The 18403-nt window shown below is 35.4% G+C and overlaps 1 protein-coding gene across 1 annotated transcript in view; it reads right to left on the reverse strand.

Moving 5' to 3' along the window:
- The window catches only part of DNAH5 (dynein axonemal heavy chain 5), a gene marked incomplete at both ends in the record, with an annotated part of 131271 nt that overhangs the window by 11929 nt on the left and 100939 nt on the right, over positions 1 to 18403 (reverse strand). The window contains 11 exons of the mRNA XM_084260383.1: positions 1280 to 1429; positions 2276 to 2397; positions 3598 to 3788; positions 4246 to 4360; positions 6375 to 6618; positions 12342 to 12524; positions 12952 to 13107; positions 14323 to 14639; positions 16016 to 16151; positions 16738 to 16875; positions 17780 to 17959. Coding sequence (XP_084116509.1) covers positions 1280 to 1429; positions 2276 to 2397; positions 3598 to 3788; positions 4246 to 4360; positions 6375 to 6618; positions 12342 to 12524; positions 12952 to 13107; positions 14323 to 14639; positions 16016 to 16151; positions 16738 to 16875; positions 17780 to 17959 — 1932 coding nt within the window. The remainder of the gene's footprint in view (positions 1 to 1279; positions 1430 to 2275; positions 2398 to 3597; positions 3789 to 4245; positions 4361 to 6374; positions 6619 to 12341; positions 12525 to 12951; positions 13108 to 14322; positions 14640 to 16015; positions 16152 to 16737; positions 16876 to 17779; positions 17960 to 18403) is intronic.

The following is an 18403-nucleotide window of genomic DNA, read 5'->3' on the forward strand; positions in this document are numbered from 1 at the left end:
GCACACATTCTTATACATAATACCTGTCATTGCAGCATAATAAAAATAATAATCTTAGTAAAACTTCAGAAAAGTTTTAAGGATTTAAAGACTCTATATCCATTACATAATATAACTCCTGACCTTAAAATTCAGCTTTTCTTTCCATATTCTGGAGAAAAGGGAAGAAATTATGGAAAATACACTTCAGAAGTGCTAGGTCTTTCCCACCTTCGTGCTTAAACTAAAAATGAATTAATAGTAGTAATGATGAAAATAACTGTCACTAAGTAGAAGTTCTAGAGCAATACGTAAAGACCATTTCTGTTATTCCTTATTTATTTTGAAAATTGTTAGATTATTTTTCCTTTCTACTAAGAAATAGGAAAAGTTCTTTCAAGCAGTCAGAGTTGATCTTTCTTGTATTTGTTCTGATTACATTGCTTTTGTCTTAGACCAATGTCCCCCTTAATATCACTGGGTTACTTCTCACATACAAAAGATATGCAGCATTTCACATTTGAGAAATTATCAGTTTACATAAAAGCATCGTAACATGAACGTATATCTTGCCCCCATTAGTCTGAATTCAGTCATAGTGCAGCCATTTGGTTTGCATCCATAAAATTAATACCACACTTAAAGTGATGCATTCACACTTCAATAAATTGGCAAACATTGCTCTGAAATTGTCAACAATTGCGTAATTTTAATTCTTTTGCACTGGAGAATAATATAAAGATTAAAAATAGGCTCCTAAAAAGTTTTTCTTAAAAATAGGTCTAAACACTTAATTAATTATTTGTTTAAATTTCTCTCCTTTCTTAACAGCTGGCTTTTCATTAAAATTTTCTATCACACCGTAGTACAAATTTTTCTATGGTGGATATTGTTTTCGTGTTTTGTTTTCTCTCAGCCAGCTGATTTAATGAGATATTACTTCATCTTAAGATGAGGACAATTCTACAATTCCAGTGAGTAGTAACAGCAAGGACATTGAAAAATACCTTCTGAACTGATAAAGCAGAACAGGAAACACATACACATATATTTCCAGATGAAATCCTATCTCCATAGTAAAATCACTGGCCAGTATTCCTTCAAGAAATTGGAGTAATTTTGCTAACATTGCCCTTGTAACAAATGCATAAATTGTCTGAAAAGAATTTCATAAAATGCGTGCTTAAAGTCCATTACAAAAAAAAGCAGTTTACTATTAAATAAAAAAGTACTGAACTTCAATCCTGTAACTATTATTCTAGCGACACCTAAATAGACTATGTTGGATATATAAATGTACCTGAGCTATGGTCCTATCAGGACACCAAGATCTGATAAGAAGAAGATGTCTGAAGCAGTCCAGGGACTGACCATAGCCACTAGGAGCCAATGCTTCTTCAGGATTCTCGCTATCAAACCAGATCTTCCACTGTTTCTCTGCTCCGGAAATCTGCAGTTATACCATCAAAGGAGTAAATCTGACTAAACAGAGACAAGTCATGTTTTACCTGCCACTAGGTCATGAACTTTTAATGATGGTCAGAGATATGTAACCCACACACAGGCAGTTGTTTAGCAATTTTACTACACAGATTTCATAAGGCTATTAAAAAAAGAGAGGATAAGCTTTCCGATTTTAAGTACAAAACAGTAGAATGCTATAATGCCTTTAAGCGTTCGCATTCTGAAAAAAATGAGCCACTACTGATATGTTCAAAAATTGTATAACAGCATAGCAAGGTCAGAACATAGATACCTGGGCTCAGACACAGCTTTGAGAACACTAGGTACGCTTTGGCTACTCAGGTGGCTGTACAGAAGTACTCTCCACATATACCAAATACTACTTACTTTCTCTTCTAGCTACCATACACTTAGTGTCCATTGAGACTATTCATACAAGATTTCAATTTACTGCTTCCCTAACTCTTACTCCATGTAATCAGAGAAATACTACAAGCGTCATAAAACACAGTGTAAGAAAGCACAACCTGAATGCAACAAAGTCTAATGACAGGAAGTAGATTCAAGTTGCATTATGTGAGTTGGTTAATAGAAAGTTGTATACCAATCAGAAAGTACTGTAATTATATAGGGTGTGAAATGTTCTACTCTCTTCCTATTTTCAAGTCTTTTTATCAATACAGGTCGCGAAGCAGTCAGGGCCACAGCTGTGGCTACCTACTGTCAGTTTCATTCTGTTCTATAAAATAAACCAGTTTCCCATCACGTGCCTTGATCACTACCAGACAATTACTGTCAAACAAGAGACTCACTTTAAAAAGCTCTTACTTACTTGTTCAAGAATATCTGAAAATTGTTTAAGCTTACTAAGCTCCACCAAGTTCAGCCATGTCATATCCAGAATCCATTTAGCTGGCTTAGGAGGACAAGCTTTAAGGTCTAGGGAAGCACCACCTACAATAAATTATAAATTAGTTATAATAAAACTGTTGGAGACACCCAAAAGACACCACCACACACACACACCCAGCACACATACACACAAACCCAAACAAAAGAAAAAAGAGAAAAAAAGAAAGGAGGACCTATTTGAAAAATGTAAACTGGATCTTGTTTTTAATCTTCTTTTCAAACATAACTTTTAAAATCTGTAATAGCTTATGATTTAAGCTAATTCTATTTTTTAACATAAACCAATAAACTTGAATTTATGGAGGAAAAAAACCCAAGTTGTTTAATTTCAATGTCTTCGTCGGGTTATTTTGTTGTGGTAGATAATGTAATAACTTTGCCAATATGTACATTTACTTCCCTTGGAATTCAACTGAAGCTAAACAAAGGAAAACTCAAAATAGAAGGAAACAAAAGCTACAAGAATCCAGATTTTTAATTGTGAGGTTAAAGGGGTTTTCTACCTTATAAAGTCAAGCCATCTTTGATGAAACAGAGTTTGTAATCTGTTGTTTTTTTTTTTTTTAATGATGTACCTTAATCTTTGTTAACTTGTTTCTCTTTTGAGGATTTACTATTTCTTTGTGATATGTGTCTGGAAATAAATGTTTGTTGGGAAAAGATTCAACGTGGAAAAAATAACAGTTATAACCCATAAATAAACGTTGCATGGAAAATTAAGTCTTTTGGAAAGGTAAGACAAAATGACTCCAAGTTTTCAAGCAGAGACACACAGTGTTTACACACAGTTAAGACTAAAGATATTAAGTTGTCACATTCAGTTAAGAGTCTGATGTTCTTTTAAACCGTTAGTATCATTTTCTTTTCATATTTGCTTGCTCATCTTCCAGCAATTACTAAATAAACTAAAAGCTGTTTAGCATAAGTTCTTGTAAGTAAAACACACACCTGGTGATATTTAATCAGTAGACACAAACAGCAGCTGAAAGAATACCTAATTTTCCTTTAAGTTCTCACAATTCTCAAAGTTACATTTATCAATATTCTGTGTGCTTCTATAAATTAGAACTATGATACAATATTGCCTCTGATCAGAACAGAATGATAAGCATGTATCTTTTCAATTGACTGGCTTCCCATGTGCAAAAGAAAGCGGCAGGTTGGCTAGGAGATATAACTACAGATCAGGTATTTTCTACCGTAATATATATGCTCTACTTAAAATGGTTACATAGTTACAACCTTTAATAAGCATCAGAAATTCTTCGTGCTTCACTCTGTTTCTTTGTATATCAATCTTCAATGTAAGTAATAAGGTGAAAAGAAATTTATGCTCCTCATAGAGTCCTCGAGCAGCATACTTAAACACTTCATATGTCATATATTCAATAATATTAGTAATTCTCTTGCTAGTTATAGGGCTCTTGGTAGACCTGTTGGAAGAAAGGTCTGCAGCTAAACAATGATTTGCATAGGAAAACGATGATTTTAAAGGAAATACAATGAAAAAGAGAAAAAGATTTAGAATTTTCAAAACATGAAAAAATAAGACATCACACAGAATATCAACTAGCAAGCTAGCAACAAATTTAAGATTGAAGGAACAATAAAAAAAATATTTCTTTTTAATCAAGCCCTTCCACATAGCTACAAATCAACCTAGTATAATGACTTTCAATTACCTGATGTTTATTTTTTAAGGACAGTAAATACATTTGAAGGTTTTTTGCCTTGGTAGCTAACAGACAAAAGTTTATCAGTATTTAAATTGACAATTCCTGCAAGACTGTAACAAGAAACACTCTTCTTTCTGACATTACTTTACTTCAAATCTTTACTGTACTACAACCACCTCCAGGACTGGATACATATAAATGTTAGATAAATTACCTGGCTAGGGAGCGGTCAAAAAGCCCCAAAAACTGCCGAAGAGAAGTCTGATACATCACATTGACCATGCTCATCTCAGTAATAAGGAAGTATAAGATGCTACCTCGAGTTGCAACTGAAGGACAGGAAACAAGAGTGTGTTCAAAGTAGAAATGCAGACCAAAAAATTTTAACTCCCTACAACAAGTACGTCTATAACAAGTACTCTGAGATCCTGGAGTTCTTCATTTTTTACTGTCCAGAAAGATAATTAAAATGTTCTCTTCATTTATATATCAGGAAAAAAATTAAACTTTTCTGTATTTAATGCATGCTATTTAAATCCAAGTTTGCAAATATGAGCAACATTTAGAGAGCATTGGGATGGTAGACTGCAATACTCAGATCACCAGTAGAATATATAAAAATTAAGATGATTAGAAGCACTGTATAGATATCCAAACAAATTTCTCCTCACACACATGTACAGGAGTTATATAAAAGCTTTATCAACTATATTGATTTAACTTACTCAGAACTGACTAAACTTAGCTTCAGCACTCCCTTCGGTTTTACAAACTAAATTGTAACACTGCTGCAGTTTTGTGTAGCTTTGCTGTTGGGACAGTTTTTGTAAGCAGCAGTTACAGTTTTCTGTCAGCTTCAAAACTGTAAACAACGGCTAATTCAAGGCCAAAGTTGCTTTTGACCAATCAGAGCTGGTCATAACGCCTCTGTGAATCACATATAGGAGAAAAAAGCTGGAAGCAGCTGCATTTTGCCACCGGAGAAGGGAGTGAGATGTAATGATCTGTGCAGACACCAAGGCCAGGAAGGGCAGGGGAGGAGGCGACCCAGGTGCCAGAGAGAAAGATGCCCCTGCAGTCCGTGGAGAAACCCATGACAGAGTGAGTGTCCCCCTGCAGGCCATGGAAATGCTGAGACCCCACCTGTAGCCTGTGGAGGGGCTGGATGGAGCAGGTGGAGACATAAAGAAGATGCTGTGACCCTACGTTGGAACAAGTCCCTGCCAGCACTTGCAGCCAGGAGGAGAATCATAGACAAGAGAGAAATACTTGCATTGGTACTGGTTTGCTGGGGGAGGCTTGGAACCCTGTGGAGGACTGTGACTGAGACACACTGTGATTATTGCTGCCTGACATAGCAGTGACCCACCGCAGAGCAGCTGATAAAGAGAAAAAGCCCTGTGGGAAAGGACTCACATTGGAGAAGTTCATGGAGGACTGTCTCCTGTGGGTGGGACCCCACGGTGCGGCAGGGGGGAGGGTGTGGAATGAATGCCCCACCCTGCCCCGGCCAAAAAGGAAACCAACTTTCAAGGGACTGACCAAAGCCCCCATCTCCCAGTCCCTGCCCCCCTGAGCTGCAGTCAGGGGGAAGAATGGAGTGAAATCATGACTAGAGTGAAGTCTGCTAAGAAGGGGGGGAGGGGAGAGGAGGCAGTGGTGTTTTAAGATCTGGAAAAGGAAAACAGCTCATGAAGAAGTAACCAAGAACCCCATTTTTTCTCAGTCCCTGCCCCCGTGTGCTGCGAGCTGGAGGAAGAAGGGAGCAAAATCATGGCTAAAGGGAAGTCTGCTTAGTTAAAAGCCAAAAGTATGATGTGATGTAATATAACTATAATAACTTAGGGATCTATGACAGGACAAACAAAGCATTCATCCAAACAGATACAAAAAGCATTTAAGATTATACTGGTCCCCTAATAGAATGTCAACGTGTTGGACTCAAACACACAGTTACTTAAATACCCTAATAACTGTCAAATTGACAGTCCATAAAAAGTGTCAACATTTTAACAGCTCAGAAAGAACAACCAAGCCCTCCCCAGTTTCTTAACCCTGTAGACTAGGTGGACAGATACACTTATATATGCAACAATGGGAAGTTTAGGGAGATAATAGATCATCTCATTTTATAAATTCCACATGAAGCCTAACAGTGACTATTTTCTCTACCATAACTCAACATGTTATTTCCTAGACAGACACAGTTTATTTACAGGAAAATACAGATCCTTCTCACCCATTATGGCTTCCTGATCTCATTTTACCATTTCTCTTAATCTGAATACTGTTGGTTTAACTATATGCTCCAGTCATTTGTCTTTCACCATTGTCTTCACTTACCAGGTCTGTACTCTTCACGGGCTGAGTTGATCTGTACTTCAGTTTCAGCAGAAGTTTGCAGTTTCTGTGTTACCTCCTCAGCAGTCTTCTTAGTGTTACTCAATACAATTAGTAGACTTTCATCATCTGCCAGCGAACTCTTAGTGCTTGTAAGTCGGAACAAAAGGTTATCTTCCAGGTCTTTAATCCTCCTTTTGTTCACAGTCACATCTTCAATAAGATCTGTTCTTTCTTTCTCTAGTTCCTGTTAGAATACATGGTAATATTTGGAGAGCAACAGAATAATCAAACATATCAATAATATAAAATAAGGTAATTATTTTTAAAAGTACTGATCTTACTAAAACAGTGCAGGTCAAGAGGAACTGCACCAATTTGGGGAACAAACTCCAGTGGTATTTCTGACAGCAGGTCTACTGCCAAATTTCCAAACCTGCTATATAATTATGATTTATCAAATAATTTCAACAAATACTATCAAGCATGCTCATATTATGCCCCAACAGAATTAGAAGTTCAATACAGTAATTGTTTTTCTTCTCTACCTGTTTAAAAGGCAAGTGCAAACAATTTGCCAAGCATAAGATTTCACACCATCTGATATCATCCTCATTTATGCAGTTTTCCAATACCCGCATTAAAAATACAGTCCCAGTAATAGCGAGCAGCCTTAGTCATAGAATCATAGAATGGTCTGGGTTGGAAGGGACCCCAGGGATCATAGAGTTCCAACCCCCCTACCACAGGCAGGGCCACCAACCTCGAGGTATGAGGTTTCCTGGGGCCCCATCCAACCTGGCCTTGAACATCTCCAGAGATGGGGCATCCACCACATCTCTGGGCAGCCCATTCTAGCACCTAAACACTCCCTCTGTAAAGAACGTCCCCCTAATATCTAATGTAAACCATCCCTCCTTTTGTTTTAATCCATTCCCCTTGTCCTGCCACTATCTACCCTTTAGTCATCAAATATTTCAAGAAGTGCATCTAAAATCACTCCTCCATCGAACAGAGATATTTTCAGTTTCTCATTAAAATTCTTCACTGATGAAGAAAAAGTTGTAGAATTCAATTTGAGTTGCCTCACTAGAAATATTTAGTTGATTACTTTTAGTACTACAAGCTATGTGGTTTATATATCTACTTTGTTTTCCAGTAGTCTTATATAAAAGATTTATACCTGTTGATTAACAGCTTTACATTTAAAAAAATAACCAAAACTCCTGAAAATATCTAAAAAATTGTGGTTTTCAGAGATAAAAAGCTTTCAGTTCCTTCTTATACTACTCTTAAAATAAAACTTGAAGAACTTATTATAAATTAATCCTTCAGAGATAAAAAAACTCCCTTGAAACAATACAAAGTGTTTTGCTACAGTGAAGTAAAAACAAATAAAAAGGGAGAGGAGGGGATAAAAGTCTTCGTTAAGATAGTAGAATTTTATCAGTTGACAATAACTGAACTAGCTCATAGAAATATTATCTATGCCTAAAGAACTACTCAGCCCCTGTTGGATATTTTTAACGATATCTGTCCAAAGTTGGAAGCCATGTGTTCTCCCCACCTTTGCCAAGTCTGCTTCAGCACTCAGACAGGCTGCTACTATTCGAAAGAAACAGGGACATCGCTAATAAATACATTAACTCTCACATAGCACTAGAGGCATTGTGAACCTGAAACCTTAACAAGGCTTAAGGAAAGCTTTTACTCTCACATTTGAGTAGCCTTCATTTACACAGACTTGCAACATTGTTACAACTTTTAATTCTCCTTTTTTGTTGTTTTTACATTTTCTTCTTGTTCCTACATTCTGCTAACATTCCTAAGTATTTAAAGCATTTAGTTCTTGTAAAGAAATTATTTTTCTCTTCAAAATTATTTGTTTTAAAAAAAGCAACTTCATCTCATTATCAAATTTAGGTTCTTCTCTTGTCACTGTATAAAAGGTATATTGAAACATCATCATTGTCAGGTAGAAAAGATTTATCGGGGCTGTTTCCATAGAATAATGTAAATGTCACATAACTCAGAAGATGTGCATACAGATTAAAAATATTCTGACAAAAACTGATAAAAAAAGACAAGAAAACTACAGTTGACTCCATTTTAATCAACTGATGCCTAATGGAACTAAAGCAAAGCAGGTAGCAATTATGAAGCAAGACAAGCATTATGCAAGTTTGATGAAGCAGAAAAAAATTTAAAAGTATAGCATTAAAAGGATGTTAGCATCCAATTAAATAAATAATTATCGTGCTGAGACATCATTCTGAGCCAAATTAAATTTCATGTTTTGCTGAGTTCAATTTAAAAATTTAGACATAATTAAGAGGCAATACATTTAAAAAACAGAAATCTAAGTCTTTGTCACAAACCTGAGAAATAAGCTTGAAACAGTGACCAAACTTAAGCAAATAAAGTAAACCTTAGACAAAAACCTTAGTGAAAGATCCATCTAATAAGATTTTTTAATACTTTTGCAGATCAGGAAGAGTATACAGTTGAAGGTTCTCCACATCTCTTCAAAAATTTCCAGTAGTAACATCAAGGGTGCAAAAAAATACTAAGCCAAGTTACCATATACATAAATTCAAGGACCTAGTACTAACAGGGCATTTGAAATCCATATTTATAGAATTGCTTTCAAAGTTGATGTTGTTTTACAGGCTGTACCAAAGAATGCTAGATCTTGTTAATATTCATAAAAGTTGCTACATAGCTTATATCATTCTGTACAAAATTATTCACAAGTGCAAGAATATGCATCACCTGTTCCTTACAAAACTTGATTCTTTTTCTACCACACATCTTGAAATACTAATGCAAAATTCAAAAAGCCATAAATAGTGCTTGTATAAATTCACTAGTAATCTGTGATATCTATTTCTAAATTAACAAGGTTTTGAAAAATTACATAACAGACGATGAATCAAAACAGTGTAAGTTATACAAAATTCAGACATATATCAAGCCTCTCAAATCTGATTCCAAGGAATAGAGTAGAATTAAATTTACACGTATATATACTACCAGCCCTTTCACTCTCCTATCCATAGCCTACATCTTGCACATTGGTTTAACATTATGTTGGAAAAGAAGAAATCAGTACCAGTATTTTCATCTGGAAGCAGTTGATTCTTTGACATGTCACACAGATTCTACCAATGGGCATACCAGACAACACAGGAGCAGAAAGTAAGAGTTTGCAGAATCTTAAAAATGATGTGCTGCAAATCCTCCTTTTCCTCACTGAGTGTCTAAATATCATTCAATCTAAATGCAGAATTCTAATAGAGACAGTGAAATGGCAAGGAGGATATAAATGTACATACAAACCTTGAAGAACACTAATTTCAGAGAAATACTTTCTTTTGGGGAGCAGAAGTTACACACATACATTCTAGCACTGAATATCACTAAGCAGTCATATGGCACCAATAATTTGGCAAACTGTTTCTGAGTTAAACAATCCCATCACCTCCCTACCAAAGGCTACAAGACGGTAGGAAGAAACCAGTCACTTAAGAGGAAAAAAAAAACCAATGTACATAATTAACCATCATAGGAAAAAAGAGATTTGAACGGTAGTATATGTACAAATTGTCTCTTCAGGAAACCTTGAATCACACGATGCAAAAACAGAGGCCAAGCAAAACAAACAGCAATAAGTATATTCTATGAAAGTCCCCCTGTTGTCAGGTGGCCCTCTTGTCATTTATCTGTAAAAACTATGTACTACTACAAAGCAGTAGTGAGTAGACCAGTCTGGGAAGCTGGTCTAGAGAACACAGCATGTCCCCCCATTAGATGTTCCCAGTTAGTGGCAAAGATACCATAGAATAATAGAATAATTTTAGTTTGGAAAGTACCTCCAAAGATTAGTTAATCCAACCCCCTGCTCAAAGCAGGTCTAAATAAGTCAGTTGATCAGGGCCATGAGTCTTGAACCCTGCAAAGAACGGAGATGCCACATCATCTCTGGACAATTTTTTCCTGGCTTTGACCACTCTCAATGTAATTTTTTTTCTTCCTAATATCTAATCACAGTTTCCCCTGTTCTAACTTGAATCCCTTACTTCTCAGTCTATTGCTCTGTACCTCAGCAAATTTAAGTTCGTATCTTTTCTGTGTCTTCCAAGAAGATGCACAGCAACAGTGATGTCTGGAGGAATTTGCCAATAAAATTACTGTCATTTTGAGGAATGTACTGTATTGCTGGGCCCAAAAGTGAAGTTTAGCATAAGGCTTTGTGACTATACACATCAGAGTGTGTTTCAGACAGACAGTGATAATTCTATTACATACTGGGTTGACAAGCTGTCACAGTTTGAAGCAAAGCTGATGGTGCAATGAAGCTGTGTGACAGAATATAAACCTTCATAGAATATGATTTCTCTTATGAGATCCACAGACTGATCAGGAATGAAATGCAACTACTTGATGTTAACAAGATGTGAGGCCATTCAGGAAAGCATGTCCTAGGCCCGGGGGGAGGTGGAGTAGGAGGGCAGGAGAACCTCAACAGATGCCACAATAAGGTATCCTGATTTCAGCTGGGATAGTTAATTTTCTTCCCAGAACATGGTTTAGTGCTGTGTTTTGGATTTAGGTTAAGAATAATCTTTATATATAATCAACGTTATATGAATAATGTTGATAACACACTGATGTTTCAGTTGTTGCAAAGCAGAGCTTACAATAAGTCTTCTGTTTCTCATGCCCTGCCAGTGAGAAGGATTCAGGTGCACATGAAGCTGGGAGGGGACACAGCCAGGGAAGCTGACCCTAAATGGTCAAAGGGATATTCCATACCATATGATATCATGCTCAGCCTATAAATTGGGAGGAGTGGAATGGGCTAGGAGGGGTGGGAAACAATCACTACGCAGCATTGGCAGGTTGTGATAAAATATTTTCATTTGTATTACATGTTTTCCTTGGGTTTTCTTTCTCTTGTTATTTTCATAGAATCATAGAGGTTGGAAGGAACCTCAAGAGATCATCGGGTCCAACCCTCCTGCCAAAGCAGGTTCCCCAGCTCATATTGCACAGATAGGCATTCAGATGGGTCAATAAATCAGTGCCACCAGAGCAGTGACTCCCATCGGAAACTGAACCCCACTCTCCCAGATGACAGACAGGAGTTCTCCCACTGACCCACAGAGCAGCACATTTTCCTATTATTGTTGTTGTTATTAGCCATAATTAAACTGTCCTTATCTCAAGCTATGAGTTGCCTCACTTTTACCCTTCCAATTCTCTCACCCATTCCACCAGGGGTGGGGACTTAAACCAGAACATAAGGAAACAAACACATTCTTCTCTAGTGAAGGTAAACCAGATCTAATGCCAAACTCTTAGTAAATAGGTGCATAGTGCCTCATTTGACTTTGATATGGCCTGACTATAATCCCTGTTACACGGATTAGGTCTCCAGTGCTTCAAAAGATACCAACCAACCTCCCTACAGAACTGTTGATGACATTTTCATTAGGATTCTCATCCTGAACTTGTCCTTCCTCAAGTAAATACATCTGCAGCATTAGAGTGAGTAGCTAGCCCATTATCCCTTAGAGCAAGGAAGAAACTAAGTCTGAATCTTTTGCACCAAGTTATGTTGCCATAAACTCTACAGTGTGTGCAGAGAAGAACATCAGGTTTTATTCCAGACCCTTTTCCATTTCATAGGCCACTCTCATAAGGTTATAACTTAATTGAGGCAGGAAAAAAATGAGTATGGTATGGCTGCAATAATGAAGACAAATAGAAACTTCCACTTAAATAAGTCAATTTCTTCTGTGCCAGGTTTTAAACCACCATAAATAGGTTATATTATGAATAAGCACAATAAAGAGAGCCAGAAAGTTACCCTGAAATATGGGAATAGAGAGTAATAAATTAAAGTGAAAGTAATACCTTCTGCAGGTAAAAGTATAGTCAAGAAAAAGATAAAATTAATTCTTTTACCTGTTTCTCTGTGAGAATGACTCTGCCCAAGAGTTGATTTTCAAGACCTTTCATGGTCACAGTAAAGTCAATAATGGAGGTGCGAGCACTAATTTCAGGAGAGTAACCTGGATTTGGCAGTTTTGTAGTAATGTAAAGTCTGAAGCCATTCATAACATCTACTTCCTTATCACCAACCTTAACCTTAAGAAAAATATTTTTAAAAAAGTTTTGAGATATCAAGGACCAGTGCATACTCTTTTAGATATACCGTGTACAAACAAAACGTCTCTTTTTTGGTTCAAAGGTACAAAAATCCATCTTTAAATTATACTTCTGATGCAATGCATTTGTTGAGAATATCTATGAAACACTAAATTACTCATTCACCGACTATTTCATTTTTTAGAAACTGACATAAGCAAAGAGATAAGGAGATAAGGTACTCTATGGATTAAATATATTAACTATTTGTGATCTTAAATTCTACGTTTCTTAGGTATTAGCATTAATCACATTTAAATATGCATTTCATCTTTTATAGTCATATATTTCTTAGACATTATTTTGCTGAGAGCAAGGTACATGGGGGAGCTGTTTCTACTTGTTTGCTCATTTGTTTTATTTTTACCTTGTTGGCTAAACCTGTCTTAATGAAGTTTCTTTCCAAAACATTATCAAGTGCTGGGTCAAGCTCTTCTCCAACATCTTCTATCAAAAGAGGTCTTCCCAAAGAAAGGCTGTCTTCTAAGTGATTTCTAAAATATTTGTGATTCAAAGAAGTGATCTAAAAATACAATCATGGACCTATATATTATAGTATGCCCAGTTATCAAGCTTTTTGTTTGTTTTACATTTATAAATTATATCATTTTATTTAAATTACTGACCAAAGTAGTGATCCGATGGTTAGATTAGGAGTAAGACAATGATTTTGACCACAAGAAAAGGTAGAATTACCATATTCTCAGATCTTACTGAATTACAACTTCTATTTTTCAACTAAAAAAGTAGAACCAAAGCAGCACTTGAGCAGTTTTGATATCCTACAAGTGCAACTAGACCAGAAATTCTCAAGAACCTTTATCACCTTCACGGTCAATTCCAAGATTAGGATTCTAAGAAGCCATTAAATAGTCTTTGCTTAAAAAAAATAGTCCTCAGTACAATTGTGATTAATTTCCAACATGTACACAGAGAACATAAAGCTTAGTTTGTTTATAACTCCACAACCAAAGTATCGTAATAATTTTCAAACATAACTAACTAGGCAACAATTTAAAGAGTTCCTCACTGAGATAAAAATCAACATGAAGGAAAGTTTTCTAGTAATAATCTCAGAGCCACTCTATTACCATCTTTGAAATTCATCTTTATCTTTTTTCAATTACATCTTCTTTAAATGCTAGTTTACTGGTGTAATCATAATTGTAGCAAGAAAGGATGTTCTTTCTCATATTTTCACATTTACACTGAGTTATTTTATCTTGCTTCAGATTGTATATTGTTGCAATACTGTCTTCATTGTATATTTGCAGAATATTTAGCACTTGACATTCATGCTAAGACGACACAAATTATCAATAATCATATTTTTTATTAAAAGATGATAAAACTATCATGCTATGAATCCTCATTTTTAAACATTTATGTGAACCTGTGTTAATCACTCGAGGTTTTTTTTCCTATACTTATAATAGTCTGCAAATATACATCAGCCCTTCTCAGACATCACCCATCCAGCCTATTTTCCAAAAGCTCATTTTCATTAAAATAAATTTATTAAAATATAGAGTCACTTGTACTAATAAGCTTCAAATGTACATTTTCATATGTAGCCAAATCTCAAATCTACCAAAATGTATGAGCTGTCCTTTATATCCAGACTAGGCATTTTTATGTAAAAGGACATTTGCTAAGTATTATTTGAAACACTGAATTGTAATGTTTCTTGTGAGATAAGAGTTTCTAGTGATTATTAAAGCACCAGCATTCCTATTACCTGAAGTTCATTTCTGCCTTCCTTATTTTTAATCCAGATTTTACCCTGTGCCTGTGGATCGATTAATAAAGGATAACGAGATGCTTTAGTGACAATGATTCCGTTCTGTATGGATAAGTCATCATTTGGCAATCCTTGAAGGTTCCATTCACTGATAGTTGGAGCATCAGTCAACATTTCTATGAGGTTCAGATTGTTACTAAAGGGGATTTTCCGGCTTTTCATTTCCTTTTGCCAGTCATTTAATAGCAGACTGCGGAACTCTTGGTTGAAAGGACCAGAATAGGACAGAAAAGCTGTAGCCAAGAGTACATCACCTTAAAAAGAAAAAAAAAAAGACAGCAGAACATACAACTTTGCCAATTCTATTCATAAATGAGCTACTTTCTTCCCTAGTTGTTTCAAAGTTTAGCTGGTGACTGAAGAGCATGCTTTGACACATGGCTCATAACATAGCAAGACAACGCTCCATTCCCATAGATGCCACGTTTGCTATATTTTTACAATGCAACTGTAGAAATCAGGAGATGGGCGTCTGGCAGCCAGTCAACATCAACCCAACACATGCACACATAACACCATTCCAAGCACCAGATCCTGCACAAGCAGAATAAACTTATACATAAACTTCCAATTCCATCATTTCCTTGCACAATGGTAAGAACAGGCTTAAACAGTATTTTGGGTGAGGTACTAATTAAGAACAAATCAATTACAATTATTACTAATAATATTTTTTTAAAAGTAAGAGACATCATTATGGAGGTATTAAATGTGACAAATTTTAATCTGGTCAGCTTCAAAACTTTCCCCCTATGTTACAACATAGTTTTGGGGCTTTTTGTACCTCTGAAATAAGAATGCAGGAATCAAACTGGAGAAGATACTGTAATTTTATAGTGAATACTAGTATTTTTTAGACTTTTTCAAGTTCTCTATTAAAAAACAATGAGTGTGTGGAGATATCTTGTATTTTTAGAAAGTTAATAACCCACATAAACATGCCAGCAAAAAAAGTACAACCTATATACCATAATACAACCTATGCAACAATATCATTTTACATCATTTCCAGGTAAAAGTCAGAGATGAAATTTCAGATCACAGTAAAAGACAAGATAAATTTCATTTACTTGGTCTAAAAAATAAAATAATCCTTTACTACAAAGTACTCTAGTTTCCAAGTGCATATTTATGAAATAAAAATTAACTAAGAAAGAAAAGCTTTTGAACATTAGTAACTGCATTTAAAAATACTGATTTCCAAATATAAATGTCAGTGCCTGAATATTTTGTCTTCTTCTCTTCTATATGTTTTCTCAGTTACAGACATTTTACTGGCACTTGTTAACGTACCACTCTTTTTCGACAGTTGCCTATAAACATCAGTCAAGTTAAAAAATGAGTGTCCCAAGTATGTGCTGCATGTTGTACACATCAAGTTGAAGTCCATGCACAATATATAAAGTTACTGTATTTTTTATTGGTTTAAATATGAACTTTAGTCTCATGTTGTATTTTTTTTTTACCTAGCAGTACTTTAGCAAGAGAATTAATGACAATTACCCTCATTTATGCAATAGGGAAGGAAAGCTAAAAAGAAAAAGTTTGAAATTTCTTATTTTTTAGTTTCATTAACCATAACAACTCAAGTGACTAACTTCCAAGTTCAAAGGTGTGGACAAAAGCTTACCCACTAGCCTCTTGGTTTGCAGAGCAAATTCTTTACTCTGCTCTGTCCACCTTTCTTTTTCACCTGCTAATCCACTTATAAGACTTGAGGCAGTCTGCATTTTATGACGGCAACGCTCAGCATCTTCAAGCAAAGTCTAGAGAAAACAGTACACCAAGAAATACGGTTTACAGTCATGTATCTGATAGGCCAGAAAAATCTCTACATCTAATTAAAGCAGTGGTTAAACAGCAGCTTAACAATATATTCTCAAAAAAAAGAAGGAAAGGCGAGATGGAAAAAATATATCAGGACAAACTATTAACATCTGGTATAGATGGGATTCAACCTTTTAATATTTCTGCTCTTAACTTTCCTGTTGGCATGCATATTAAATGATATGCAAAATGCCTAATCCCTATTAACTCTGGAAAATTGCACCCTGAATTTCAAATAAATTATGGACAGATAATATACATTAATGAAATTTGATGTTACAATAGTAGGCACTAAACAATTAATACAAATAAAATCGTTTTTGAGGAGGTAAGGAGGGAGGCTGGGAGAGGATTAGTAGTGGAAGGAGAGGTGGGATCCAAAGAGGCACTATCCAAATAGTATGAATCTGCTATCCTCTATCCATGAAGTTGATACTTTGCAAGGAAAATGGCAACAATGGGAGAATCCATGAAGTTTTCCTTAATGGAAGGGTAGCAACTTCTTTTCTGTAAAAACCAGTTCACCTGTTTTTCTCTCATTGCTTTTTCATATTCTGCCTGCACAATATCTAATTCTTCTTGTTTGGCTCCCAGTTCTTCTTCAGCTTTCTGCAGATCCAGCATAGCACTGGTTAGGCGATTCTCCTGGACTGCTAAATTAGCCTACGAAGCATACAAATATAAAAGTGTATTCATACATACAATAACATTTCAAAGGATTTGCTACAATGGATCTGAAAGAGTTTTACTGTGCTACATTTTAAAATCAAAGCTTCTCAGTAGAGATTTCATCATTCATTAAAACCTTATATTTAAATTTTGCCACGAGCTAACATCTTATTGCAGGTAGCTGCAAGTTAAAAAATTGGTCTAACATCAATTAGAAAAAAAATTAGAAAAACTTCTAGAAATACCAACCATACTCCATCTGACACAAAAGTTAGTCTGATCTGGCCTGCAAAAAAGACTGGGTCCACTAGAAGCCTATTGGTTTTCTCCAACCAATATGCTTTATCTAATGGAAGACAAATACAAACCTTGCTTCCCATTTGGTCATTGCTATTATAAATGTCAGCTATTCTGTGTTAAAATTATGTTTGACCATCTTCTTCCTGACTTTCATTCTCACCTTTTGACAACTATTTAGGCCTGGTTTTCTCCATGTATCACTTATGAACATAGTTTCTGTACATTCTTCTTATGAACTGAGATTCAGAACATTAAAAGAAGCATATCTCAATTTCTTTCCCACTTAATTCTTAATTAAGGTAAAGCAATTTCAATAGTGAATTAAACTAGATGACAGCTGTTTCAAACCCATTCAGCAGGGGCCCAGAGGAATAAAACTGCACAATATCTTTCATAATTTTGACAATGTACAAGTAGTAACAGATTTAGGGTTTTTTTTTTGATAGAGTTACTTTTGTCAAGATAATAAAGTCTTACAGAGGCACACACAAGTTGGAGTAAGGCAGCCACTGTTTCCATGAAAACCTCAAGTGTACACAGGTGGGGAGGAGAGTGAGAAAAGGGTGTTTGCATGCTTTCCACTGATTAACAGACTTACCTTTAAAGGTAATACTTCTTTGTTTATGGAAAAAAATACAGCCATAGCTTTGGTCCATGAGCAAAGGCCAGCAACATTCCCACACACTCTCTTAGCTGTCTCAATGTTGTAATCCACCATTTCAAAATAAGGGCTCAAAAGTTCTACCACTTCTTCGTTAATTGTGTCCTTCGGAAATTGCTTTTTAAAAAAGTGCAATATGCATAATTTATGTAATATATGTAGACTACACACATACATATTTCAGTAGACACAGAACTCTACCAACAAAATAAACATTATTTACCGTCAGTTAATATGAAGTTCTCTGTCTCGTGCATCTTTGAGAGTTTTACAAAGTCATTCCAGTCTGCTCTATATACTTACAAAATGGAAATGTTTGCCTTCATTTGTTTGCTATCTTATACTATTACCATTACACAGCTAATTGTTAATATAAAATATCACTGATATCCTCCTTGAAATTCTATTTTCCTTAAGACTGAATAAGTAACTTTCTTAAAAGAAAAGGAAAAGTTTAGTTCTTGTTCATAAACATACATTCTACATGACAGTACTTTCCAAGAGCAAGCCAGCTATCTTCTCCTTAAATTACCTTATCTCATTAGTGTAATGTCTTTTTTA

This window comes from Gallinula chloropus, assembly GCF_964237585.1.
Source record: "Gallinula chloropus genome assembly, chromosome: 2".
NCBI lineage: Eukaryota > Metazoa > Chordata > Aves > Gruiformes > Rallidae > Gallinula > Gallinula chloropus.